Source organism: Sus scrofa, chromosome 2 (genome assembly GCF_000003025.6).
Source record: "Sus scrofa isolate TJ Tabasco breed Duroc chromosome 2, Sscrofa11.1, whole genome shotgun sequence".
Lineage (NCBI taxonomy): Eukaryota > Metazoa > Chordata > Mammalia > Artiodactyla > Suidae > Sus > Sus scrofa.
In genome coordinates this window covers 66,913,675-66,941,370 of record NC_010444.4, presented here as the reverse complement: position 1 = coordinate 66,941,370, position 27,696 = coordinate 66,913,675, and the positions used below count along the sequence as shown (strand labels likewise).

Genomic DNA, 27,696 nt, shown 5'->3' with positions numbered 1-27,696 from the left:
AGGATGGCCAAAAAAGAAAAAAATTAATGAGCACTTATAATGTGCCAGACACTACAGCTAGGTATCTTTTTAATCAGTCATTTCTGAATCTCATCACATTCCAACAAAGTGATTACAGCATGATCTGAACTGCAAAGATGGGAGAACTTAAGTCAGAGAAAATTTGTGAATTATTTGACAAATAACAGAGGTCTGAATGGATGGTTGTCTGATTCTGAACCATCTGGTCTTTTTTGGCCCAGAGTTGCCTTATCTCTTGTGAGCAGCTCATGTCTGGACCAGGAGAGCAGATAAGCAGGTGTCCACATACAAGAGAGCTGATAAAAAAATATCTGGGGATGGGGGTCCTTGTTGTGGCTCAGCGGTAATGAACCCGTCTAGGTCCTTGAGGGTGCGGGTTTAATCCCTGGCCTTGCTCAGTGGATTAAGGATCTGGTGTTGCCGTGAGCTGTGGTGTATGTCACAGATGCGGCTCGGATCTTGTGTTGCTGTGGCTGTGGTGCAGGCAGCTGCAGCTCCGATTCAGCCCCTAGCCTGGGAACTTCCATATGCCACAGGTTTGGTCCTAAAAAGCAAAAAAAAAATTAAAAAAAAGAGAGAGAGAAAAGAAAGAAAGAAAGAAAAAAAGATACCGACCAGGGGTACCTTCTATCCTGTCCCAATACCCATATCTTTCTCTTCTAGGCCTGAAAAGGGTGGAACAGCCACTGGAGTTGATGCCATCTGCACCCACCATCCTGACCCATCAGGTCTCAGCCTGGACAGGGAGCGGCTCTACTGGGAGCTGAGCCACCAGACCCATGGTGTCACCCGGCTTGGTTTCTACATCCTGGACAGGAATCATCTCTATGTCAATGGTGAGCAATGGGTGGTGACAGGGGTCTTTTTCTGGCACCTGAGGAGGATACTTCAGTTGATCCTCTGAGCTCTGGCCAGAGGCTGCATCCATGTCTGTTTCTAGACTTTTCTCACTCCTCACTCTTCCTTTCCGTGTGAAGTCCCTCTTCCCACTCAGGGCTACATCACACACAGAGACAGGCAGACAGTCAGGGGGCACCACCCATTGTCTAGAAGGGACACAATCTCCTGATGGCATCTATGCTTCCCATGGTCCAGAACCTTCACCTCTTTCTTAACCCTTTTGAATATCCCACCTCACTTTTTTTTTTTTTTTGTCTTTCTGCCTTTTCTAGGGCCGCTCCCACGGCATATGGAAGTTCCCAGGATAGGGGTCTAATCAGAGCTGTAGCCACTGGCCTACCCCAGAGCCACAGCAACACAGGATCCAAGTCACATCTGCAACCTACACCACAGCTCATGGCAACGCTGGATCCTTAACCCACTGAGCAAGGCCAGGGATCGAACCTTTAGCTTCATGGTTCCTAGTCAGATTCGTTAACCACTGTGCCACGATGGGAACTCCTATCCCACCTCAATCTTATATCTGCTCTCTGCAGGTTACACCAGGCCAGTATTGACCTCCACTCCCAGTGGTAAGTGTTCAAACCCTAGATGGCCCCATGTCCCTACAAAGCCTTCTGGAGGTAACTGGTTCCCTCCTCACTAAGACCAATGCCTCATGGAGGAAGGAAGGGTTAGGGCCCTAGCTACCCACCTACCCCGAATTCTACCTTCTATGAGTCAAGTTGGGCATCGAACCACCTGTCTCTGGCATCTCTAAGGCTGCAATTATATGCATTTTTGATGCTTCCTTCTCAGTTTCTGTGACTTCCACACCCTTCTTGGGAACCTCAGTGGCTCCAATCTCCTTCTCTAGCTCTATTGGTAAGAGCCTTCTGTTCATGCCTCCATGCTCCCCACTTTCATGCCTCTGTGGTTAGCAATGAGAAGGGCAAGTGAGAGAGTGTTTGCAGGCAAGTCAATGCAAGGGTCAGGGGAGGGTGAATCTTTGGGGCCACAGCTCCATCTCTGGGTTTGGAAGCTCTGTGGCTCTAGGTTTTCAGTCCCAGGCTAAAGTAGAGACTCCTTTGAATCCATTCTCTGCTTTCTGTTAAGACTTTGTATCAGTTAGCTTTTACTGCATAACAAACATCCCCCAAATGTATTGGATTAGAACAATCATTTACTGCTGCACATTAGTAGATAGATCAGTTCCTCTCAGTCGGGAAGTTCCTCTGGTCTGAACCAGACTTCCAAATGTGTCTGCAGTCACTTGCAGGTTAGCTTGGTGACTATGCTTCTGGAGGATGCCCAACTGACCCTGAAGGTGCCTCAGTTCTCCTTCATGGGGCCTCATCACCCATCACACTAGCTCTGGCTTGTTCGTATAGTGGTTATAGAGTTTCTAGCAGCCAGAGAGAGCCAGCCTCAGGCACAAGGTCTTTTCAAGCCTCTGCTTGAATCACTTTTCTCTTGTTTCTTTGGCCAAAGCAAGTCATGGCCAAGCCAAAATCAAGAGGTGAAGAAACAGATGCCCATCTCCTGGTTGAAGGAGCTTCAACACCATGTTGCAAGGATGTAGATGCAGGTTATTTTTTGTTTTGGCCACACCCACAGCATTGTGGAAATTCCCAGGCAAGGGACAGAACCCATGCCATAGCAGTGACCTGAGCCGCTGCAGTGACAACACCGAATCTTTAACTTGCCACACCACAAAGGAACTCCTGCTGGCCATTTTTAAACTCTATCCCAAGTGACCTGACAGGGGTTAATTTATGATCATGTTGGCCTTAGAGGACCCAGAGGGTCAGTTAGTGAGACCAGATCTGGTGTTACATTCCAGAACAATTCCCAAAGTTTCACCTTCTGCTAGAACGGAATGGGAATCATAGTCAAGGGCAAATTTAGGACTAAACCCAAAAGGCAGAGATTAGAGGGGTCAGCAGAGAAAGCAAACATAAATAATAATAACACGGGAGTTCCCACTGTGGCACTGTGGGTTAGTGATCCAGCTTGTCTCTGTGGCATTACCAGTTGGATCCCCAACCCAGTGCAGTGGGTTAAGGTTCCAACATTGCTGCAACTATGGCACAGGTTGCAGATGCCCCTCCGATTCAGTCCCTGTCCCAGGAACTTCCATGTGCCACAGGTGTGGCCAAAAATGAAAAACAAACAATGACAACAATGCTGGCTTCATTCACTGGTTTTTTTGGTCTCCTCTGCTTTACATGTATGATCTTTAAACCCAGGAGGTAGGCATTGCTACTTTTCCAATTTAAGGAAGGTGTAAACTGGTTCTAAGAGAGCTTAGTGTTTTTCTGAAGTCAAACAGCTAGCAGATGAGCAGGACTCAACCCTAAGTCATTCAAACTCTAGTGCCTATGCTTCTGCCCTTAAATAGCTCTGTGGCCTTGGGGAAGTGACTTAACCTCTCTGAAACTTATTTTTATCCTCTTTCAATTGGGGGTAAGTACAAGACTCATCTCTAGGGTTTGTTTTGAGGACTACACAAGATACTGGTGGAAAGCTTTTAGCACAAAGTGTAGCATAGAATAAGCCCTTACCAAATACCAGCTGTTATAATTGCTGCTAATAATTTGTTATTATTATTACTATGAATAGTGTTTTTCAAAGTAGAGTTTCCCATTCTGGGAGGAAACATTCTGAGTTCTTGCATCAATTGTGAATACAATGGGCAGTGGGAATCCAGACTCTCCCCCACGACTCCTAAACTAGTTTTAGCAGTGACCACAGAGCATAACATCCTCTCTCTCAATCTCACGGAAGTTTCTAGCCCTGCACTGGTTCTGTTCACCCTTAACTTCACCATCAACAACTTGCGCTACATGGAAGACATGCAGCTTCCCAGCTCTGCCAAGTTCAGCAAAATAGAGAAGATCCTGCAGGACCTGGTGAGAGCCCCACCCACCTCATGCCCACACTGCCCACTGATGTCAACCCCACCCACCACTCCCAGGACCCACCCACCTCACCCTACCTCTTAATTGATGCCAACACCCTCCCCCTGCCCCATCAGTCCTACTATTCACTTCCATCTCTTTCTTCAACAGCTCAGACCCTTATTCAGGAACACCAGTGTAGGTCCCCTCTACTCCAGTTGCAGATTGACTTCACTCAGGTGAGACCTCCAGAGAAGATGGCCCCACAAGGCGTAATGGAGATTCTTACCCACAGTCCTCCAGGGCTGGGTCCTCCCTTTGGCCTCAGCCCTTTCCATCTCCCCACTTGGGACAGTCACTGTCCTGGTCCCCAGACCTTGCTCCAAACCTTCCCATCCTCCTCAACTTTCCCATGCAATATTTACTCCAAACAAAATGACATAATGTACCCACTCAAAAGCATTCAGGAGTTCCCTGGTGATTCAGCAGGTTGAGGATCCAACATTGTCACTGCTGTGGCTCGGGTCACTGCTGTAGCTCAGGTTCAGTCCCTGGCCCAAGAACTTCTGTGTGCCATAGGCACAGCCCTGCCCCGCCCCCAAAAAAAGGATGCAGAAAATTCCTCCATAAAGAATGCACCCTTGAGCCTTCACAAATGATACACCCATAGCCTACCATGCTTCCAACCTAACTAAGGTTAGGGTTAGGGTTAGGGTTAGGATTTCTGAAAGTAGGCACTTATTATGTGTCAGACATTGGGGTTCTTGACATGTGGTCTCTATTGACTTTCTGAGCTGGACAAATTTTGTTGTGGCTCTCCTTTGCACTGTAGGATATTTATCAGCATCTTGGCCTCTACCCAATAGATGCCTGTAGCACCCCACCTACCAAAGCTGTGACAACCAAAAATGACTACAGGCATTGCCAAATTCTCTCAACAGTGGGTGACACAGCATCATGGGGCTCGTTGACAAGAGCCCCTCCACTTTCTAATTTTCCCTGCAGTGCCCCCATAATGTTCTCAGTGACCCTCTATAGATGGATCCTCATCTCTACTCCATCGCTCTCTGTACAGGCCTGAGAAAGATGGAGCAGCCACCAGTGTTGATGCCATCTGCACCCACCTCCCTGACCCTGCAGGCCTGGGGCTGCACAGAGAGCGGCTATACTGGGAGCTGAGCCAGCTGACCCAAGGCATCACCCAGTTGGGTCCCTACATCCTGGACCAGAACAGTCTCTATGTCAATGGTGAGCAGTGTCCACTTTTTCTTTGCTATATTGTCAAATCTGCATGATCCCTTGCATGCTTCCTTTATTCCTTCTCCACCTCCATCACTTCCACTCTCTTTCCCCCTCTCTCACTGCAGGTTACACCTACCAGACATCAGAAACCACCCCCAGCGGTGAGTACTCAGTGGTCTTCAGAAGCTTCCTCCCACCAGGGAAGGAAGCAACAGCCCCTGCCCACATCTCCAGCTTTTGGGGAGGGAAGGGGTCAGGAACATGGGCTGGGAAGTCACTGCACTGAGTCTCAGCTGTTAGTCACTCTTTGTTGTTGACTAGGCACAGAAATGGCCACCAAATATCAGTTGGGAGAATGGATGGAGAAAAGTAATGAACGATGGAAGTGAAAAAATAAGAATGTTGGGTAGTCAACTGTTTCTACCAGAGCTTGTTAACTTGCAAATAATTCTCACCTTTACCTGCAGCATGTGATAGTGTAACGTTGTCCACACTGGTGATTCTGGCATTAGGCCCCAGGGACCTTTGGTCATCACTATAGTCTCCAGTGAGATGGCTTCTGGTCTCGGGGCTAGGACCCCAAGCCTTGCCCCTTACATCCATCTGAGGCCTGACTCAGTGTGGCCTCTCCTCCCCTCTCCCCCTGGTGCAGCCACTGGACCACCTCTGGTGCCTTTCACTCTCAACTTCACCATCACCAACCTGCCCTACATGGAAGACATGTGGCCTCCAGGGTCCTTGAAATTCAGCACCATGGAGAAGTCCCTGCAGCACCTGGTGAGAGCCCCGCCCACCTCACACTGCCCTCCCATTAGTGCCAGACCTGCCCATTGTGCCTGACTCACCCACCTTACTGGCTTACCCCAGCTACTGATGCCAGTCCCACCTGCCTAACTTCCCTCCTGCCTACTGATAGCCCCACCTACTAATGACCACCATCTCCACTCCTGCCCTGTCTTCTGGTGCTAATCCTGCCCACCTCACTCTTGCCCAACCAACAGTGACCATCCTATCCCTGTCTCCTAGCCCATCTTTTTACTTTTCTTGCTCTCACCCACAGCTTGGACCCTTGTTCAAGAACACCAGTGTGGGCCCCTTGTATTCAGGTTGCAGACTGACCTTGCTCAGGTGAGACCTCGGAATAGCCCATAAGGGTTGCCTTAAGTGATCTCAGACCTGAGAAGTTTGTTTCATTCTTTTCTGCCATGCCTGTCCATGAGCTCAGCAGAGGTGGATTTCAGGAGGTGCAGATCCAGGATAAAGGCCTCTCCTTATTATAATTACCACTTCCAACTGTTCCCAGATTCTGCAGAGCCCATGAGCTTCATCATCTTTCTGAATTCCTTCTCATTTCCCTCCTATCTTTGGCCAAATAGCATGTTTCCTTCTGTCTGTCCCTGAATTTCTCTCAAGATGAGTATGCCTTTTCTGGTTTCTTTAAACCAAAATCCCAGCTCTTCACCCATCTCAAGTATGAGCTCTCCTGTTCCTATGCCAGGAGGAAACAGGTTTTCAATTCAATAAGAACTCCTGCTCATACTCATCCACTCTGCTCACAGTCTCAGGTTGGCTGGAAATCTGTACACCTGGTAGATCTAAGTCTGGCTTCTTGCCTCTCTACCAGCCTTCAAATATCCTCTGGCCCCTTTCTGTCCTGCCACCAAAAATCTTAGGACATCCTCCTACCCCCGGAGACTCCATGTACTGTCATCCCCTTCACCTGCTACTCTTCCCAGGCCTGTGAAGAATGGAGCGGCCATCGGCGTGGATGCCATCTGCACCCACCACCCTGACCCCATGGGCTTTGGGCTGGATAGGGAGCGACTGTACTGGGAGCTGAGCCAGCTGACACTTGGTGTTACCCAGCTGGGCTCCTATACCCTGGACAAGGACAGTCTCTACATCAATGGTAAGGGCCCTGTTTTTTTATTTTTATATTTTTAGGGCTGCACCTGTAGCATATAGAAGTTCCCAGGCTAAGGGTTGAATTAGAGCTGCAGCTGCTGGCCTACACCACAGCCACAGCAACATGGGATCTGAGTTGCATCTTCGACCCACACCACAGCTCATAGCAACACCAGATCCTTATCGCACTGAGCCAGGCCAGGGATCAAACCTGCATCCCCATGGATACTATTCAGGTTCTTAACCCACTAAGCCACAACAGGAACTCCCAGGGCCATGTTTTTTTTAATGTTTGCATTTCAGCAGTCCCCACATACTCTCTATCCTTCTTCCCCTCTGGCTCATCCTGCCCCCTCCTCCCTTTTTCTCCCTCCAACTGTGGGTAGGCTCCACCCACCAAACTCAGGCCACCATCCCCAGCAGTGAGTATTAAGAGGCCTCAGAAGTCTCTGTCATGGAGTTCCCGTCATGGCGCAGTGGTTAACGAATCCGACTAGGAACCATGAGGTGGCGGGTTCGATCCCTGGCTTTGCTCAGTGGGTTAAGGATCCAGCATTGCCATGAGCTGTGGTGTAGGTCACAGACACGGCTCGGATCCCACGTTGCTGTGGCTCTGGTGTAGGCTGGGAGCAACAGCTCCAATTAGACCCCTAGCCTGAGAACCTCCATATGCCACAGGAGCAGCCCTAGAAAAGGCAAAAAAAAAAGTCTCTGTCAGCCTCTGTCTGAGTCCCAGCCCTCGGCAATGGAAGAGGCCAGAAGCCTCCTGCCTTCCCTCCCCACCCCCACCTCACCTCCAGCCTTGGGAAAATGGGGACTGAGACCCATGAAAGCCCCAAGTATAGGGGCTTCCTTCCTGGATTCTCCATGATGATGAGGTCCCCAACCTGAGCACTTTGGATGTTTTCTCCCAGCTTCTATGATGACAGCACCTTCATCACTGGTAACTGTATTGGGGGTGGGTCTCCTCATCCTTATTGGGTGAGCTCGACTGTGGAAGGGTTCTGCACCAAGTTCAGGCTTCCACTGGGGACGCACACTTCAGGGTGCTTAGGGCAAGGCCTTTGTCCCTCTGAAGCTGAGGGTAGGAGTAGGCTTTGATCCCCTCCAGGTGAGCTCTCAGTCTTCTTTTTAATGACTCACCATCATGATGGGCCATCCACCATCTCTCCAATGGCCAAGCCATCTCTTCATTGAAGATCTCTCCCCCTCCCCTTCCTTACCATCTCATCCCCTCTTTACAGGTTACACCCATCAGACCTCAGCCATCACTCCCAGTGGTGAGTATCTTCAGGCTTCTGTGCACCTGCAACTACCTCCCTCCTGAAAAATGGGAGCTGCTCAACCAGCCAACCCTTCCCTCCTGTTATACCCCCTCTGGATGGGAGGGGTCCAGAGGGCATGCATAAATATATGGACTGGATTGGGGGTAACAGGAGTCACCTCTCCTCCCCACCCCCATATACACAGCTAAGGATGATGCTCTGACTCCAGGTTAAATGGGGCAGAGAGGGAGGCACATTTTGTTGGGTTTTGTTTGTCTATTTTAAATTTTGTAATGATTTCCATTATAGCTGATTTACAGGGTTCTGTCAATTTTCTGCTGTATAGCAGGGTGACCCCGTTACACATACATGTATACATTTTTTTTCTCACATTATCATGCTCCATCATAAGTGACTAGTATAGTTCCCAGTGCTACACAGCAGGGTCTCACTGCTTATCCATTAAGAGTTTACATCTATTAACCCCAAATTCCCAGTCCCTCGCACTCCCTCCCCATCCCCCTTGGCAACCACAAGTCTATTCTCCATGTCTATGATTTTCTTTTCTGTGGAAAGTTTCATTTGTGGAAGGCATGTTTTTATATCTAGAGCCACCACCATGCTACCATTTCCTTACAGGCATATCACTCCAAATTTCATTTCTGGTTGTTGTTTTTCTTTCTCCCTCAGCTGCTGTGACCTCTACATCCTTCCTGATGTCCTCTCTGGCTCCATCCCCCAAGCCCACGGATAGGAAGGCTCTTACTGGTACCTATATCATGTCTAGAAGATCATTTATACAAGATAACTTCTTCCCCCATTGCTTACTCACCTTCCCTGAGTGAACTCTCATCCATTTCCATGGTTTGGAGACCATCCAGCTGTTCAGGGTCCAGCTGCTCAGCATCTAAATCCTGAGTCCAGCCCACACCACACAACAGCTTCTGGTCAACCCTTTGGTCCACCCATCTTCCAAACCTCATGAAACCCCTTGGTTTCTGTCTCTGAAGTCATCATCTCCCAAATTTGTTCCTTCTCCTTATCACCCAAGACAAGGACATGGGTGCCAACTTTGACCCTCCCTCTCAGTCACCACCCACATCCATCCATCACCAAGTCATCTTTTCTTTCAGAATGTCTTGAGAGTGCCTCCTTTATCTACATCTGCATCAGGCCATCAGCATTTTTTGCTAGGACTTCTGCGGTAGTATCCACACGGGCTTCCCACAGGTCCTCCTCACAGCAGCTGCAGTGTCCTGACCTATGTGCCTCTATCCATATAATTCCTCTCTTGTTGACAATCTCTGGATGATTCTATCTGGTCTACAAATCAAGTCCAATCCCCTGTCCTGCATAGTCACTGCCTCAGTTTTCTGAGTTCAGAGGATCCCTCTAGTCTCATCTCTATGCTCCCCCAAGGCCAACTTCATTCTGAGTGCAATTGTTCTGTCTTCCTGCCAGGACTTTAGCCAGGCTGTTCCCTCTGCTTCTCACTTGCTCAGTTCCTATTCATCTAAACTCTTACTCGTGCTTTTGGTCACACTTAAAATGAAGCTTCCTCCAGGAAGTTTTCCTCGGTCACAGGTTGGGTGCCCGTCCTGGAATTGCAACTGCTCCATGGCCCCATCCCATCCCAGCCCAGCTTCCCTTGCAACATAATGATCTGATTGCCCCACTGGCCACATTGAGAGACTATGCCCTATTCATTTCTTTCTTTTCTTTTTTTTTTTTTTTTTTTGGCTTTTGTCTTTTTTTTTTAGGGATGCACACACAGCATATGGAAGTTCCCAGGCTAGGGGTCTAATCAGAGCTGTTGCTGCTGGCCTATGCCAAAGCCACAGCAACACCAGATCCAAGCCACCTCTGTGACCTACACCACAGCTTTCAGCAGATGCTGGATCCTTAACCCACTGAGCGAGGCCAGGGATCAAACCTGCAACCTCGTGGTTCCTACTCAGATTCGTTTCTGTTGTGCCACAACAGGAATTCCTCCTATTCATCTTTGGACTCACAGAGCCTAGTACAGAACCTCACATGTATCAGTCACTCAATAAACACTCACAAGATGAATGAGCAACTGTTCCCAGTGTCTCAGGGATTCCACAATGTTCTCTCCTTCAGCTCATGGCTATACTTAATCCCCTGCAGGGGCTCTGTGGTTAGAGCCCCAGGAGACCTTGGCCATTACTATGGCCCCAACTGAACATCTTTCTCTTCCTTCCCCACTGCAGCCACCAATCTTCACCTGGTGTCCTTCACCCTGAACTTCACCATCACCAACATGCACTACACTGAGGACATGGGGCGCCCAGCTTCTTTGAAGTTCAACTCCACCGAGAGGATATTACAGCACCGAGTGAGAGCTCTTTGATGGCCTCCACCAAGTTCACCTCTCATCTACCTGCCTATCCCCTCAGCCCTTCTGCTCACCTCCCTCTCTTTCCCTACCAGCTCAAGGCCTTGCTCAATAAGACTAGTGTCGGCCCCATCTACACTGGCTGCAGGCTGGAGTCACTCAGGTGAGAACCCCAGATGGAATGATTCACCTGGTCAGGTGAACCCTCATGCACCAGCCAGCAGGCTCAGTTGCTAGGCATGCCCCTGGCAATACTGAATTCCAGTGCCCACCATGACCCCTTTGTCAGTGCTCTAGATTTACAAATAGGCATTGTGTTTTTATTTATGAAGTCTGTATGACCTTTTGCTTTATTTGTGTGTGTGTGTGTCTTTTTAGGGCCACACCCACAACATATGGAAGTTCCCAGGCTGGGGGTCGAATCGGAGCTGTAGCCGCTGGCCTATGCCACAGCCACAGCAATGCCAGATCCAAGCTGTGTCCCGAACCTACACCACAGCTCATGGCAATGCCAGATCCTTAACCCACTGAGTGAGGCCAGGGATCAGACTTGCGTCTCCATGGTTACTAGTCAGATTTGTTTCCACTCAGCCATGATGGGAACTCCTGACTTTTTGCCTTAAATGAAAGCCCTCCTCTTAAGAATTGGGATTGGAGTTCCCTTGTGGCTCAGCAGATGAAGGATCTGGCATTGTCACTGCTGTGGCTTAGATCTCAGCTGTGGCTTGGGTTTGATCCCTGACCTCAGAACTTCTGCATGCTGTGGGCATGGCCAAAAAAGAAAAAAAGAAAAGAGGCAGTGGGATAACTACTGCAAATCCCTGTCTTCAAGTGCCAATTAAAATGTTTTCTGGGAGTTCCCTGGTGGCTCAGCAGGTTAAGGATCTAACATTGACACTGTTGTGGCTCTGATTCCTGCTATAGTGTGGGTTTGATCCTCAGCCCCGGCAACTTCTGCATGCCGCGGGCTCAGCCAAAAGAAAAATGTTTTCTGTTCTGAACGGTGAGGACTTGTCTCAGATGAAAGACACTTAGGAGACCCCCTGGAGGCTTCAGAGCTAAACTCTTCCGCATCTCCTTTAGCCTCCTCTCTTTCACACCCATAAGGACCCCTCCTAGTACTCCACTTCCTACATTCTTTTTCTTTCTATATATTTTTTTTTTTTGGTCTTTTTAGGGCCACACCCGTGGCATACACAGCACCATCAGATCTGAGCCGCATGTGTAACCTACACCACAGCTCATGGCAACACCAGATCGTTAACCCACTGAGTGAGACTAGGGATCGAACTCGCATACTCATGGATACTAGTCCGGTTCATTACTGCTGAGCCACACCAGAACTCCCCCTATATCCTTTCTTCTCCAGGCGTGAAAAGAGTGGAGCAGCCACTGGAGTAGACATTGTCTGCACCCTCCACTATGACCCTGCAAGACCTGAGCTGGACAGAGAACAGCTGTACTGGGAGCTGAGCCATGAGACCCATGGCATCACCCGGCTGGGCTCCTTCACCCTTGACCGGGACAGCCTCTATGTCAATGGTGAGTGGTTATGGTACAACCATTGTCCCCTCCCATGAGATCCTTGTGTTGCCAGTGCTTTCATTTCCAAGGTGAGCTTTGATCCATTTTTTCTCCTTCTGGTCAGGGTTGTCTCCATTATAATGAAGTAACAAATGGATCCAGCCACATTGAAGTCTGTTGCTTGGTTGCTTCTTCCCTCAACATCCCTCCACTGCCTCCTCCTCTCTGCTTTCCTCTCAAGGGCCCCTAAGTACCCCCTCTCCCTTAACCCTTTATGTTCACCCCAAGTCTCCTTCAGCTTCTCTCACCCTCTCTCTGCAGGTTACACCTATGGAGCTGTGGCCCCCACTACCACCAGTGAGTATGCCTATGCCTGACCTTGATTTCTGGGACCCCACTTCCACCACTTTAGGGTGAGGGAAGCATCTGGAAGGTCCCTGACTCATCCCTTCTCTTGCTCCTGGATCCTGGTGGAAAGTTTCAGCCTAGAGTGCAGAAGTTTTAGACCTAGTATGGAAGGACATATGGAGTTCCCAGGCCAGGGACCAGATCTGAGCTGCAGTTGCAGGCTACGCTGCAGTTGCAGCAATGCCAGATCCTTTAACCCACTGTGAAGGGCCAAGGATGAACCTGCATCCTGGCCCTGCAGAGATGCCACCAATCCCATTGTGCCACAGTGGGAACTCCTTCCACCACATTCTGACCCATGGTGGTCATTTTTTCCCCCCTTTTCACAGCTGCAGTGCAGCACATGGAAATTCCCAGGCTAGGGGTTGAATCGGAGCTGCAGCTGCCGGCCTACACCACAGCCACAGCAACATCAGATCCAAGCTGCATCTGCAACCTCTGCCACAGCTTTCGGCAGATGCGGGATCCTTAACCCACTGAGCGAGGCCCGGGATCAAACCCGCATCTTAATGGATACTATGTCAGGTTCTTAACCCACTGAACCACAACGGGATCTCTGAATCGTGGTCATTGTAATTCTCCTAAAGCCTTACCCTTGGTCCTCTTTCCTTATTCTTCTATTCATATCTCTGTTTATTGTTCCAGGGGCTTCTCAGCATTGGTGTTCCACCTGTTGTTAGATTTTCAGTGAACATGCGTTGAAATTGACTGCTTTCCAGATGCTGTGCTAAGTTGCATGCTGTATTGGGCACCTTGGGGTACCATAACAAAATACCAAAGACTGCGCGACTCAAATAACAAAAATCTACTTTCTCCCACTTCTAAAGGCTGGAGGTTTAAGCCAAAAGTGCTGGCAGGGTTGGTTTCCACTGCATCTTCTTTCCTTGGCCTGCAGATGGCTGCCCTCCTGCTGCCTTTTTCCATAGTTGTCCCTTTGTGCATTCCTTCCCATGTCTCTATCCTAATCTCCTCTTCTTGTAAGGAGACCAGTTCATATTAAGTTAGTTCCACCCGGTGGCCTCATTTTGACTTAATTATCTCTTTAAAGGCCCTGTCTCCAAATACAGTCATCTTCTGAGGGACCGGGGCTTCAACATATAAATTTGGGGCGGGGGGACACAATTCATTCCAAAGCATATACACCTTATACTTTAATTCTCGCAACCATGAGACTTTGATTCACTTTGGAGTGGAGGAAACTCAGACTCAGGCTACCAAGCCACAGAGCAAATAAATAATAGAGCCCAGAGTTCCTATAACTCTGAAACTCTGTCTCACTCTCCACACTATTGATACATCAGTCAGTTTATTCCAAAAGACATGCTGGGTTTTGGTGCACGTCTATGATGTACTGGTTCATGGACTAAACTCCCTTTGCATTCCTAGCAAACCCCGTAGTGAGACTCCTGTAGGTTTTCAAGAATCAATTGTTGGAGTTCCTATTCTGGCTCAGTGGAAACAAACCCAACTGGTATTCATGAGGATGCAGGTTCAATCCCTGGCCCCACTCAGTGGGTTAAGGATCTGGCATTGCCATGAGCTGTGGTGTAGATTGCAGTGTGACTCATATCTGTCATTGCTGTGGCTGTGGCTGTGGTGTAGGCTAGCAGCTGCAGCTCCGATTTGACTCCTAGCCTGAGAACTTCCATATGCCTCACCTGTGGCCCTAAAAAAAAAAAAAAAAAAAAAAAAAATTTGCCCTCGCCTTAGAGGTATGTTATTTCAACACCCTCAAACTGTCCTTGGGTCCATTACTGGTCTTTTACATCATAGCATCTTCCCTCATGCCTTTCAGCTACAGCAGGGTTCAGGACTCCTGAGGTCCAAAACAACTGTTTTTCCAAATAAGAAAAAGAAAATAAGTCAAGGTCAGCTCTGTGGACTGCATTTATTTATCACTCTCCAGTCCTTGGAATCGCTCCTGGAGCCTGATAGGACCAATTCAATGTGCATGGAAAGAAGGCAAGGTGGATACATGGAAGGAAGAAGTGACAAGGGGAAGGAGAGGGAGAGGGAAGATGGATGAGCTGATGAGAGGCAAAAAAAAATGAATGGAAGAAGGAAAAGAGAAGGGAGGGAGGATGTATAAACAGATGCAAGGAAGGAATAAGAGAAGAAGGGAAGGAAAGAAGATAAATGGAAGAAGAGAAATGGAGAGAGGGAGCAAGGAAAGATGAATGGAAGAAAGGAAGGAATGAAGGAAAGATGGACAGAAGGATGCATAGAAGGCAGGATGAATGGGAAGAAGGAAGGGAGGGAAGGTGTGAGGTAGGAAAGAATGATGTATGTGTGTGTATAATGGATGGATGGATGGTTGGAAGGATAAATGGATAGATGGGTGGAAGAAAGGATGGAAGGAAGAAGACGAAAGGACAAATGGATGGGAAGAAATGACAGAAGGATAGAAGGAAAGATGAATAGAAGGGAGCCTGGAAAGAGTGGTGCACAGAAGGGCGGAAGGGAAGAGAAGGTAAACTTTTCTCCCAGAGGTTTTGTCTTAATTACTTAGCTCCTGCACCGCTTGTCTATTCTGTAGTCAAGTCAGGAGCCTCTGGTCTTAACAGCATCCTATGTTCATCTATTCTGCTTCTCCTGGGGTCTACACAGGTCGCCCCCCTCTACTGATCAGTCTGTGTCATTTTACAAAAACTAAATTCTTGAAACTTCCTAACAACCTTGGAAGTCAGAATCATTATTATATTATCTTACACAGCAGTACCTTGAGATGCAGAAAGGCTGGTTATAGCTGCTAGACTGTTGTGTCTTTTTTTTTTTTTTAATTTCTGTGACTCCACCCATGGCATATGGAAGTTCCTGGGCCAGGGACTGAATCCTAGCTGCAGCTGTGACCTACAGATCCTTTAACCCACTGCTCTGGGCCAGGGATCAATCCTGAGCCTCCACAGAAACCCAAACCGCTTCAGTCAGATTCTTAACCCACTTTACCATAGGAGGAACTCTTGTTGGGTCTTTTTAACCAATGCATAGAAGATTTGCACACTTGGCTGTAATGTATATATACATTATTTTATATGTATTTTTATATATAATATAAATATATAATATATAAATTACATATTTATAGATAATATACATTCATTTATATATAAACATATATGCACGTATATAGAGACAGAGGCACAGAAAGATGGAGAGTGGAAAAACTGGATGTCTGGGGTCATCAGTGCCTTTCCTCCTGGGAAAGAACAAAGCCACCAGTGTTTTCACAGAACCCTCCACACCTACATCAGGGTGCAAATGGCCCATCCTGCATCCTCAGATCATTAAGCCTGCCCTTATTTGCTGCTGGAGCTGTTGCCATTAAGTGATAGGTTAATCGGGAGGAGGACCCAGAACCCTCAGAAGCCCCATCCTGGGATGGATGTGGGGACCCCTCCCATCGAGACTTGGCTCTCTCTGTACCCATCATAGCTGGGGAGGTCAGCGAGGAGCCATTCACGCTGAACTTCACCATTGACAACCTGCGCTACTCAGCAGACATGGGTCGTCCCGGCTCTCTCAAGTTCAACATCACGGACACCCTCATGCAGCACCTGGTGAGATGCCTACTTCTCCCTCTCACCCCTTCGTGCCCAACCTATGGGCTAATGCCCACCTGTGATCACCACTGGCTCTCTCCTTCGTCTCCAGCTCAGCCCGTTGTTCCAGCGGAGCAGCTTGGGTGCCCAATATGCAGGCTGCAAGGTCACCTCGCTAAGGTGAGAGCACCCCTACTCCCATGGCCCATCATCTAAGGGCATGGACTCCTAACTGTGGGAGCTTCTTCCCCCCAGATACAGTGGGATATTCTTTTTTTTTTTTTTTTTTAATGGTCTTACCTGTAGCATATGGACATTCCGGGACCAGGGGTCAAATGGGAGCTGCACCTGCAACCTATCCTGCAGCCACAGCAACGCAGAATCTTTAACCCACTGAGTGAGGCCAGGGATCAAACCCACATCCTCACAGAGACAATGTCAGGTCCTTAACCCACAGAGACAACGTCAGGTCCTTAACCCACTGAACTCTCAGTGGGCTTTTCTCAGAGGGTTCTTTCCTGTATCCTGCATTTTTTTATATTACATTATTAATTTTTCAAATTGCAACAGAGTAAAAATAGACATAGAATTTTCCATGTTATCCATCTTTAAGTGTACAATTCAGTGACATCAATTATATGCACAGTGTTGTACAACCATCATCACTCTCTGCTTGCAGAACTTTGCATCACCCTGAGCAGAAACTCTGTACCCACTGAGCCATTAATCTCATTTTTCCTGGTCAATCTGTGAATTGCTAGTATTTGTGAAGCACTTTTCATTCACCTGACACTGATGTACAGCCTCTGAGGCAGGTGGTCCTCTGGGTACCAGGCACTAGTCCTGCCCACATCTCGTCCAGAAAACTGATAGCTTGCAGGAGAATAAATATCTAATAGAAGTGGTTTCAAATGCTGTAAGAGCATAAATAGTGATGGGAAAGCAGATTTATCCAGGGGGACAGGGCTTCCTTTCTGTGGAGCTGACCCTCTTTCTTTTTTTTTTTTTTTTTTTTTTTTTGTCTTTTTAGACCTGTACCTGCAGCATACAGACGTTCCCAGGCTAGGGGTCCAATTGGAGCTGTAGCTGCCAGCCTACACCACAGCCACAGCAACATGGGATCCAAGCCGCATCTGCAACCTACACCACAGCTCACAGCAATGCCAGATCCTTAACCCACTGACCGAGGCCAGGGATTGAACCTGTGTCCTCATGGATACTAGTCATGTTCGTTATCCACTGAGCCATGATGGGAGCTCCTCTGGAGCTGAATTTTGAGCTGTCTTCCAATTTAATAAGATTTAACTGTGAAAACTGTTCCAGACAGAAGGAACAGCATGGGCAAAGGGCCTCACGTGGGAATGAGCTTGGCATGTTCAGTGAACAGCAAGGAGGCCAGTGTGGCTGGAGCAGAGAGCAAGGGCGAGGGAGGAGCTGAGGCAATCAGCAGATTCTATACTACATAGGGTCTTGGGGGAAGTTGATTTTTTTTTTCTTTTAATGGCTGCACCTGCAGCATATGAAAGTTCCTGGGCTAGGGGTTACATCTGAGCTGCAGCCGCCGCCCTTTGCCACAGCCATGACAACTTTGGATCTGAGCTGCATCTGTGACCAACACCGCAGCTTGCAGCAACACTGGATCCTTAACCCCCTGAGCGAGGCCAGGGATCGAACCCACATCCTTATGGAGTCTGTGTCGACTATGTGGCTCTTAACCCACTTAGCCACAATGGGAACTCTGGGAGTCGATTTTTTTAATTGTGGTAAAATGCACATCACATGAAACTTACCATCAGAACCATTTTTAGATGTACAGTTCAGTAGCATTCAGTATAGTCACATTATTATGCAACCAGCCTCCAGAACTTGAAAAACTGAAACTCCGGTGTTCCCATTGTGGCTTTGCAGTAACAAATCTGACTATTATCCATGAAGACATGGGTTCGATCCCTGGCCTCACCCAGTGGATTGGAGACCCTATTGCCGTGAGCTGTGGCATAGGTCACAGATGTGGCTTGGATTCTGCATTGCTGCAGCTGTGGCATAGGCCAGCAGCTGCAGCTCTGATTCTACCCCTAGCCTGGGAAATTTCATATGTGTCAGGTATGGCCCAAAAAAGCAAAACCAAAAAAACAAAAGCCTGAAACTCCATATAGCTCCCCAGCTTTCTCTATCCCTATATGTGGACCATATATAGAATTGTGGCCCACCATTCTACTTTCTGTTTCTATGAACTTGACTCCTCCGGGCACCTCCTAGAAGTGAAATAATACAGTATTTGTCTTTTCATGGTAGGCTTAATTTGTTCAGCATAATGTCCCCATGGTTCATCCATGCTGCAGCTTGTGTCATCATTTCTGTCCTTTCAAGGCTGAGTAGCATCCTTCCAGATGGATATACCCTATTTTAAAATCCATCTTTTGGGACTTGGATTTTTTGTTTGTTTGTTTTTTGGCTGTATCATTTTATTTTTTTAACTTGGGGTTAGTAGATGCAAACTATTGCATTTGAACTGGATAAGCAATGAGGTCCTGTTGTACAGCACAGGGAACTATATCCAATCATTTGTGATGGACCACAATGGAAGATAATGTGAGAAAAAGAATGTATCTATATGTATCACTGGGTCACTTTGCTGTACAGCAGAAATTGATAGAACATTGTAAATCAACTATAATTTAAAAATTAAAAAAATAAATAGGGACTTAGATTTTTACACAAAGCAAGCAATGTTCTAGGTGCTGGCAGTTCCGTGTGATAGCAATAAACTATACTGTCCCATTCCCTGACCTCATGGAGGTCACCGTCTAGAGGGAGCAGGGACAAACAATATATGCTCACATAGAAGGTCACCAGGGGGATGGTGATGGGGGGATCCCAGGGCACTTGGGAACCAGAAGAGGTCCCCGACCCAGCCAGGGAGAGTTCTTGGAAGCAGATGAGGCATCTAAGTTGAGATCCGAAGGATGATCAGGAAACTACACAGGTAAAGAAAGAAGGGGAAAAACTTAGAGACCAAAGTGACTGCATGTGCAAAGATCCTGAGGTGAGAGTGTGGCCAGATGGAGAAACCATGTATGGTTTCAGCAAGACTGGAACACAGGCAATGGAGTGTGCAGTGACCACAGGTGAAGAAGGGCCAAGTGGACTGCATTCCCCAAAGGTCAACCTCTCCTTCCCCAGGTCTATGAAGAATGGTGCCAAGACAAGGGTGGATATCCTCTGCACCTACCGGCCGCCCCCCAGCAGCCCGGGGCTGCCAGCCAGACAGGTATTCCATGAGCTGAGCAGACAGACCCGCGGCATCACCAGGCTGGGCCCCTATTCTCTGGACAAGGACAGTCTCTACCTCAATGGTGAGTGGTTCTCAGCCCACCTCACCAGGTCCACCCTTCTATCCAAGAAGGGTCTCCACTGACCAGGCAGTTCTCTTGGGGACACCCTGAGACAAACTCTGGTGTGGGTCTCAGCTCCACACTGAACTCACGTGGCCACCCTGCAAGTCAGGTCCTTGATGAGATCCATTTTACAGATGAAGAAACTGAGGTTCCAAAAGGTTTAAGTCATTCACCCAAATGGCTATAGCTGGAGAGTGGCAGAGTCAGGGCACAAGCCCAGCTGTCAGCATCTAACACTATGTTCCATTCTATGTATTAAACTCAGCAAAGAGTCTTTCTAGTGGAAACTTAGGAGGAAAAAACCCCGTATCTGTCTCCTCTCCCCACTTCTCACTTTTGATCAGGATGAGTGGCTCTCTTGGTTTGGTCCCCTCTGCCAGGAAGGAGGGAAGGCACTCTGAACATCTAGGGGGTCCAGGCTTCAGACACATTGGGCATCAGCCTAGAATCCAGTAAGAAGCAGTGTTTGAAAGGGTGATGCTTCGCTTTGCTATACAGCAGAAATTGACAGAACATTGCAAATCAAGTACAATTTTTAAAAAATTTTTAATTTAAAAAAAGAAAGGGTGACCCTTAATGGGGATTCTGAGGGGCAGCACACAATTTTGGTGAGGTTGACTGGAATTAATTCAGTTTCCCTCCTCTCTGTCTCCAATCTGAAAATAGAGTGTGGTAACTCACGCTTTCATATCACTGTTGCCCCATCAGGTGGGCAGGGAGACACTCTGGTCCTTTAGGACTCTCATTTTATTTATTATTTTCTTTTTTGCAGTTTTGAGGGGGGTTTTGGTTTGTCTGTTTGTTTACTTTTTGGCCAACACATGGCATGTGGAAGTTCCCAGGCAAGGGATCAAATCAGAGATGTAGCCACTGGCCTACACCACAGCCAGAGCAACGCAGGATCCGAGCCGCATCTGCACCCTGTGCCACAGCTCATGGCAATGCCAGAACCTTAACCCACTGAGCCAGACCAGGGATCGAACCTGCATCCTCACCAATACTAATCAGGTTCGTAACTTGCTGAGCCACAATGGGAATTCCCAGGACCCCCATTTTAGCAAAGAGGAAAAGAGAAGTACAGAAAAGGGAACCGTCTACACCCACAGTAGGTATTTCACCTATCTAGGTCCTCATGTTCTTCTGGGTTCACATTTTTTCCCCTTTGCCTTGACCACTGCCGAGGCCAGTTTAGGATTCCCCACTTGTAAACTGCACAACTTACATGTTTTATTGTGGTCACTCATTCACCCAGCATCTACAACAAGCCAGGAGTTGTGTCTGGTGTCAGGGACAGACAGACTCCCTAAGCGTCTTATCCTAATGTAAACTGCAGTGGAGCAAAGACTTGGTTCAGCCGTATGGTCCCCAAATGTAAATGGAACCTGACACAGTGTAAGCTTTCCATAAATATTCATGGAAAGGAAGGAGAGATTGGAGGGAGGTTGGCAGGACAGATAGTGGGGTGAATGTATGTGTAGCAGGAAAATGTGCCAACGTACATGTGAAGAGTCTTGTCAGAGGCTTGCTGGAGAGATGGGTAAGGAGAGGTCGTTTCTTTCTTCCTTCTTTCCTTTCTTTCTTGCTTTCTTGTTTTCTTGCTTGCTTGCTTTCCTTCTTTCCTTCCTTCCTTCTTTCTTTCACACCTGAGGCATGCAAAAGTTCCCAGGCCAGGGATCAAAGCCGTGCCACAGCAGTAGCCAGAGCCACAGCAGTGACAAAGACAGATCCTTAACCTGCTGAGCCTCTAGAGAACCCTGAAAGGCTGGGAAATCCTTTATGGTGGAGATGACATTTGAGTCTAATCCTAGAAGATGCATAGATGCTCACCTGGCACAGAAGGAATGGCATCCAGAAAGGAACCTCACACGGACAAGGGCACTAATACCTGGGCTTATTCCTCTGCCTCCCCTTAATGTGCGACTTTTTTATTTCCAGGTTACAATGAACGTGGTCCAGATGAGCCTCCTACTAGTATGTATCTTTTTATCCACTGCCCATTTCAGCCTCCAATGGTCTTGAGCCAAGCTTTTCTTCTCACCGACAGAGGGAGCTTGCCCCAAAACCCAGGCCGGTTTCCTGAGTTGGGGGCAGGTGTCAATGGGGGGGACACCTAGGTCTCTTTGGGGACCTGCAGCCATGGGTGCAGCCACACCCTTCCGGGTTGAAGGAAGACATGTGAACAAGCATTCTCTACAGAAATAAGGGCTGAGATAAGATCATGACTTTGTGGTCCATGGCTCCTGATAACACAGTCTCTTCTAGGGACCACAGAAGGGGCCTCAGTGTCAAGCTGCAAACTCTGGTGGCTCCTCAGTGGTTTGGCCTTTTGTCCATTCACTCATCCAATGGTCATGTCTTCTATATTTTCACCCATTCATTCTTCCACCCTCCCAGTTACACCTTCTTTCAGACCCTCCCTTCCTTCCTTCCTCCTTTCTTTCCTTCTTCCCTTCCTTCCCTTCCTTCCTCCTCCTTTTGTCCCCTCCTTCCTTCCTTTCCTTCCTCCCTTCCTTCCTTTTATCCATCCATCCGGCTATCCTTCTGTCCATTCACCTAGTTCTCCTTTTTCTGTTCTGTCTTCCCATTCATCTCTCAATCTTTCTTCCTTGTGTTTATTCCTCCTTCCTTATCTCGGACCCTCCTTTTGTCCATTCATCCTCCTTTATTCGGGTATCCCATATGTCATCCACATTTCTGCTCCTCCATCTATCTTTGTATACCCACTCTTGAGCTCTTGGATTCATTTCATTCACAGGCTGGCTTTTCCCTCAACTCACAAATCATTCCTTCCCTCACTCTCATTAATGGTACACCTATGAATGGTTGTCCTTGGAAAACCACTTGTGGAGCCCGGGTGAGGCTGGGGGGCTTCTTCCTCTCTGTGAGGGGCTCCGTCTAACCCTGATGACTGCCCCTTCGACAGCACCTGAGCCAACCACCACACTCCTGCCTACATTATCAACATCTGTGCAACCAGAATCCGCCACAGGTACCGTGGGAGCCCCTTTTCCTCCCAAGATAAGCTCTCTAGCCCCAGACATCCACCAGCTGATAGAGCTGGGAGGCCAGGGTGTGCAATTCTGGCTTTAGGGCAATCGTGCCTGATTAATACCAACAATTCAATCTAATGCTGGCCCTCATGAAGCCCCCAGTCTTGTCGGATTAACAGACTATTTTAACACAATGTGGGCTGTCTTGGGAGGAGGAACCTGGCACAGTTTGGAAGGGAGGGGCTTTCTGTAGAAGAGTTCACCCAACGTGGGTCTTTAAGAAAAAGTAGTAGGGGAGTTCCCATTGTGGCTCAGCTGTAACAAACCCAGTTAGTATTCATGAGGACGTGGGTTCGATCCCTGGCCCAGCTCAAGGATCCAGTGTTGTGGTAAGCTGTGGTGTATGTTGCAGACATGGCTCAGATCCCACCTTGCTGTGACCATGGTATAGGCTGGTAGCTGCAGCTCCAATGTGAACTGCTCCTAGCCTGGGAACTTCCATAGACTGCGAGTGCTAAAAAGCAAAAAAGAAAGGAAGGAAAGGGAGTTCCCATCGTGGTTCAGTGGAAACGAATCTGCGAGTATCTATGAGGATGCAGGTCTGATCCCTGGCCTCGCTCAGTGGGTTGAGTATCCGGCATTGCCCTGAGCTGTAGTGTAGGTCACAGATGCCACCCAGATATGGCGTTGCTGTGGCTGTGGTGTAGGCTGCCAGCTACAGTTCTGATTCAACCCCTAGTCTGGGAACCTCCATATGTCATGGGTGTGGCCCTAAAAAGACAAAAAAAAAGGGGGGGGGGAGGAAGAAAGAGAGAAAGGAAGAAAGGAAGAAAGAGGGAAGGAAGAAAAACAAAGAAAAGAAAGAAGAGGAAGGAAGGGGGGAAGAAAGGAAGGAAAAGTAGGAGCCACCCAGGTAAATTAAATAGGGGATGAAAAGTTTTCCTGGCAGGTGGGACTCCATGAGTAAAGTGTCAGTGGTCAGAAATAGCATAGTATATGGGAAAAATTAAGAATTTGTTTTTCATGAAGCATAAAATTTACCCTGGAGTAGGTAGATGAATGAAGCCCAAAGGTTGGCAAGAACAAAATTGGGAAGGACTTTGAGTGCCAGTCAAGAAGTTTGAATTTGGAGTTCCAGTTGTGGCTCAGCACTAATGAACCTAATATCCATGAGGATGTGTGTTCGATCCCTGGCCTCACTTAATGGGTTAAGGATCTGGCATTGCCGTGAGCTATGGGGTAGGTTGCAGACACGGCTTGGATCCCATGTTGCTGTGGCTTTGGTGGAGGCTAGCAGCTGTAGTTCTGATTTGACCCCAAGCCTGAGAACCTTAATATACCACAGGTATGCCCCGCCTCCAAAAAAAGTTTGAACTTAGTGCTGAAGGCCCTAGGGAGCCAGAGCAGTGGTGACACTAGTGAGATTTTCATTTAAGGAAATTTCTTCTAGCATTCAGAGTAGAGAACATCCTTCAGACAAGGGAATCCAGTGAGTCTTCTGGGGTGTTGGTCCAGGTCAGAGAAGACAGGACCTGAACTGGGACAGGGTTGGAGAGAAGGGGTGTATATGGAAACCATTCTGCAAGTAGAACCCATGTTAATTGGAGGTGAAGGAGGAGAAGCTGAGAAGACGACTGGTTTTGACTCACGTGACCACGTAGTTGGGTGGAAGAGGAAACATCAGATTACAGTGAATGGCAGGGCTCTGATGTGGCCCCAGGCCAGCTCTCCTTTTGGTTTGTCTCTTTTTGTTGTTGTTGCTCTTTAGGGCCGTACCTTGGGGCATATGGAAGTTCCCAGGCTAGCAGTTAAATCAGAGCTGCAGCTGCCAGCCTACGCCACAGCCACAGCAACGTGGGATCCAAGCCACATCTGTGACCTACACTGCAGTTCACAGCAATGCCGGAAACTTAACCCACTGAAGGAGGCCAGGGATTGAACCCACATCCTCATGGATACTGGTCGGGTTCATAACCAGCTGAGCCACAATGGGAACTCCTCCTCTTGTTTTGCTGCAGCTGTGGGACACAACCTGAAGACCTTCACACTCAACTTCACCATCTCCAACCTTGTGTATTCAGCAGACATGAGCCATGGCATGGCCATGTTCAACTCCACCGAGAGGGTCCTGCAGCGCCTGGTGAGATGCTGGTTCCAGGCACCCCTGGTGGGATCAGCCCTCCCACCCCCCAACTTCTCCCTCAACCCCTGTCCTTTTTCTGCTCATCGTCCTTCTCCTACCTCCCCAGCTTGGATCCTTGCTCCAGAAGAGCAGCCTGGGCACCTTCTACTCAAATTGCAGACTGATCTCCCTCAGGTAAGACCTTTTCCTGAGCATTTGCCAGTAAGGACCACTTTTCGTGGCCATCCCTTTCTCAGTCTTCCCACTGACCTCCCATTTGCTTCTGCCTCTTTCTGGCCTCACATCCAGAGGTTTCAAGACCTCTCTCAAGAGTTCCCATTGTTTTTTGTTTGTTTGTTTTGTTTCTTATTTTTTTGGCCTGTACCACAGCCACAGCAACACCAGATCCAAGCCATGTCTGCGACCTACACCATAGCTCACAGCAATGCCAGATCCTTAACCCACTGAGCAAGGCCAGGGATCGAACCTGCATCCTCATGGATGCTAGTCAGGTTCACTAACCAGTGAGCCACGACGGGAACTTTCCCTAACTAGTATTCTTAACCCATGAGGATGTCAGTTCAGTCCATGGCCTGGCTCAGTGGGTTAAGGATCCAGCATTGCCGCAAGCTATGGCATAGGTCACAGATGTAGCTTGGATACAATGTGGCTGTGGCTGGCAGCTGCAGCTCCAATTTGACCCCTAGCCTAGGAACTTCCATATGCCTCAGATGTGGCCATAAAAAGAAAAAAAAATCATTAGGGACATAAAAAAGGCAGAGACAGGAGCTCCTTTGTAGCGCAGTGGGTTAAGGATCTGACATTGCCGACGCAACAGCTCGGGTCAGTGCTATGTGGCAAGTTTGATCCCTGGTCCAGGAACATCCACATGCTATGGGCTTGGCCAAAAAAATAATAAATGAATGAATAAATAAATAAATAAAATTAGAAACTTAAAAAAAAAAAGGCAGAGACACTATTATTAACAGGATGCCATGGGAGAAACCAAAAAAAAAAAAAAAAAGACCTCTCTCTCTCTCTCTCGTTCCCACCCTCCCTCTCTCCCCAGACCTGAGCAAGATGGTGCGGCCACTGGCGTCGGTGCCCTCTGCACCTACTACCCTGACCCCACGGGCCGCAGACTGGACAGAGAGCAGCTTTACTGGGAGCTGAGCCAGCTGACCAACGGTTTCACCCAGATGGGCCTCTACACCCTGGTCAAGGACAGTCTTTTCGTCAGTGGTGAGTGTTCATGCTGAACTTAGATTTACAGAGATCATTAGTCGCCCCTATTCTAGTTTATTTTCCTCTTTAACAAGGCAGCCCAAGTTGTATGGGGGCAGCACCCTCACCAAACCTCCGTGGGGATGGTCTCTCCTGTCAATTCAGGTAAGTAACATAAAATCCTTTGACCAAATTAATGTAATGGATTTTAATTCAAAACCAAAATGTCTGGAGTTCCTGTCGTGGCTCAGTGGTTAATGAATCCAACTAGGAACCATGAGGTTGTGGATTCAATCCCTGGCCTTGCTCAGTGGGTTAGGGATCTGGCATTGCCGTGAGCTGTGGTGTAGGTTGCAGATGCAGCTCAGATCCCGCATTGCTGTGGCTCTGGTGTAGGCCAGCAGCTACAGCTCTGATTCAGTCCCTAGCCTGGGAACCTCCATATGCCGTGGGTGCGGCCTAAGAAATAAAACAACAACAACAACAAAAAAAAAATGTCTGACCCATGGGCTCTCTTGGGACAGAGGTTCTTCCATGTGAGGCCCCTCTATGCCATTGTTTCTCATTGCTCCACCCCAGAAGACATTCAGCAATGTCTGGAGGCATTTTTGATTGTCACAACGGGGGAGGGCACTACTGGCATCTTGTGGGTAGAAGTCAGATATGTAGCTAGTATCCTCCAATGCACAAGAGACCCTCACCATCGAGAATTACACAGCCTCAGAGTTCCCACTGTGGCTCAGCAGGTTAAGAACCTGACATAGTGTCCATGAGGATGAGGTTGGATCCCTGGCCTCTCGGTTAAGGATCCAGCGTTGCTGCAAGCTACAGCATAGGTCACAGACGTAGCTCAGATCTGGCATGGTGTAGGCTGGCAGCTGCAGCTTCAACTTGACCCCTAGCCTGGGAACTTCCATATTCCTCAAGGGCAGCCCTAAAAAGACCCAAAAAAAAAAAAAAAAAAAAAAAAAAAGAGTGCTTCCTGGAGGAGGATAGAGTATGCCTGCCTGAAACTGTTCTAGTCATTGGATATGAAAAGAACAAGATAGGAGGTCTCATTGTGGCTCAGCAGGTTAAAAACCCCACATAGTTCCCATGAAGGTGAAGGTTTGATCCTTGACCTCGCTCATTGGGTTAAGGATCCAGCAGCATTGCCATGAGCTACAGTGTAGCTGTGGCTTGGATTCAGTGTTGCTGTGGCTGTGGTGTAGACCTCAGCTGCAGCTCCAATTCAACCCCTAGCCTGGGAACTTCCATATGCCACAGGTGTGGCCCTAAAAAAAAATTTTTAAAAAGGAAAATAAAAGAAGATAGATGAGTTCCCGCTCTCGTGGGGCCCCAACTTAATGGCTCCAAGCAGGAATAGGAGTTTTCCGGGAAGAGGGTGGAAGAGCATTCCTAGAAGTAGGAAATGCATAAGCACAAGCAGAAAAGCTCAGCTTGGGAGATTCCTTATAAAATTCCACTTTTCTTCCTCTACAGGGTGACTTTGTACTTGGGAGCCTGTATTGTCCCCAACACATGGGCCTGATTTTGGTTGATAAGATAGGAAGCAGGGGCCCCCTGGGCTACCCTACCTCTGCTAAAAGCTGAGTCTCTGTCTGTCTTTTCTTCCCCTCGATGGCTCCAGGCTATGCACCCCAGACTTTATCTCTCCAGAGCGAGTACCAACTAAATTTCCGCATCATCAACTGGAACTTCAGCAAACCAGACCCCATGTCCTCGGAGTACATCGCCCTGCTGAGGGACATCCAGGACAAGGTGGGGTCTCTTTGCCCTGAGTGCCCCTCTCCTTCCTCAGCCTGACCTACACCTACTAAGTGACTGTTTTCCACTCTTCACTTTGCCTACATGTTCTGGGTTCTCTCAGATTCCAGAGGTGGTTCCCTAGCTGCCTCCCCATTTTTCAGATGGGCAAACTGA

At 48.2% G+C, this 27,696-nt stretch overlaps 1 protein-coding gene across 1 annotated transcript in view; it reads left to right on the top strand.

The window, feature by feature from the left end:
• LOC100624460 (mucin-16) overlaps window positions 1-27,696 on the top strand; it is a 115,406-nt gene that overhangs the window by 75,670 nt on the left and 12,040 nt on the right. Inside the window, exons 30-52 of the mRNA XM_021085118.1 lie at window positions 685-857; window positions 1,458-1,493; window positions 3,688-3,812; window positions 3,972-4,039; window positions 4,876-5,048; window positions 5,168-5,203; window positions 5,695-5,819; window positions 6,103-6,170; window positions 6,779-6,951; window positions 8,192-8,227; window positions 10,444-10,568; window positions 10,664-10,731; window positions 11,938-12,110; window positions 12,414-12,449; window positions 15,933-16,057; window positions 16,152-16,219; window positions 19,223-19,395; window positions 21,373-21,408; window positions 22,361-22,426; window positions 24,446-24,567; window positions 24,677-24,744; window positions 25,619-25,791; window positions 27,404-27,534. Of these exons, the coding sequence (XP_020940777.1) occupies window positions 685-857; window positions 1,458-1,493; window positions 3,688-3,812; window positions 3,972-4,039; window positions 4,876-5,048; window positions 5,168-5,203; window positions 5,695-5,819; window positions 6,103-6,170; window positions 6,779-6,951; window positions 8,192-8,227; window positions 10,444-10,568; window positions 10,664-10,731; window positions 11,938-12,110; window positions 12,414-12,449; window positions 15,933-16,057; window positions 16,152-16,219; window positions 19,223-19,395; window positions 21,373-21,408; window positions 22,361-22,426; window positions 24,446-24,567; window positions 24,677-24,744; window positions 25,619-25,791; window positions 27,404-27,534 (2,377 nt within the window). The remainder of the gene's footprint in view (window positions 1-684; window positions 858-1,457; window positions 1,494-3,687; window positions 3,813-3,971; window positions 4,040-4,875; window positions 5,049-5,167; window positions 5,204-5,694; window positions 5,820-6,102; window positions 6,171-6,778; window positions 6,952-8,191; window positions 8,228-10,443; window positions 10,569-10,663; window positions 10,732-11,937; window positions 12,111-12,413; window positions 12,450-15,932; window positions 16,058-16,151; window positions 16,220-19,222; window positions 19,396-21,372; window positions 21,409-22,360; window positions 22,427-24,445; window positions 24,568-24,676; window positions 24,745-25,618; window positions 25,792-27,403; window positions 27,535-27,696) is intronic.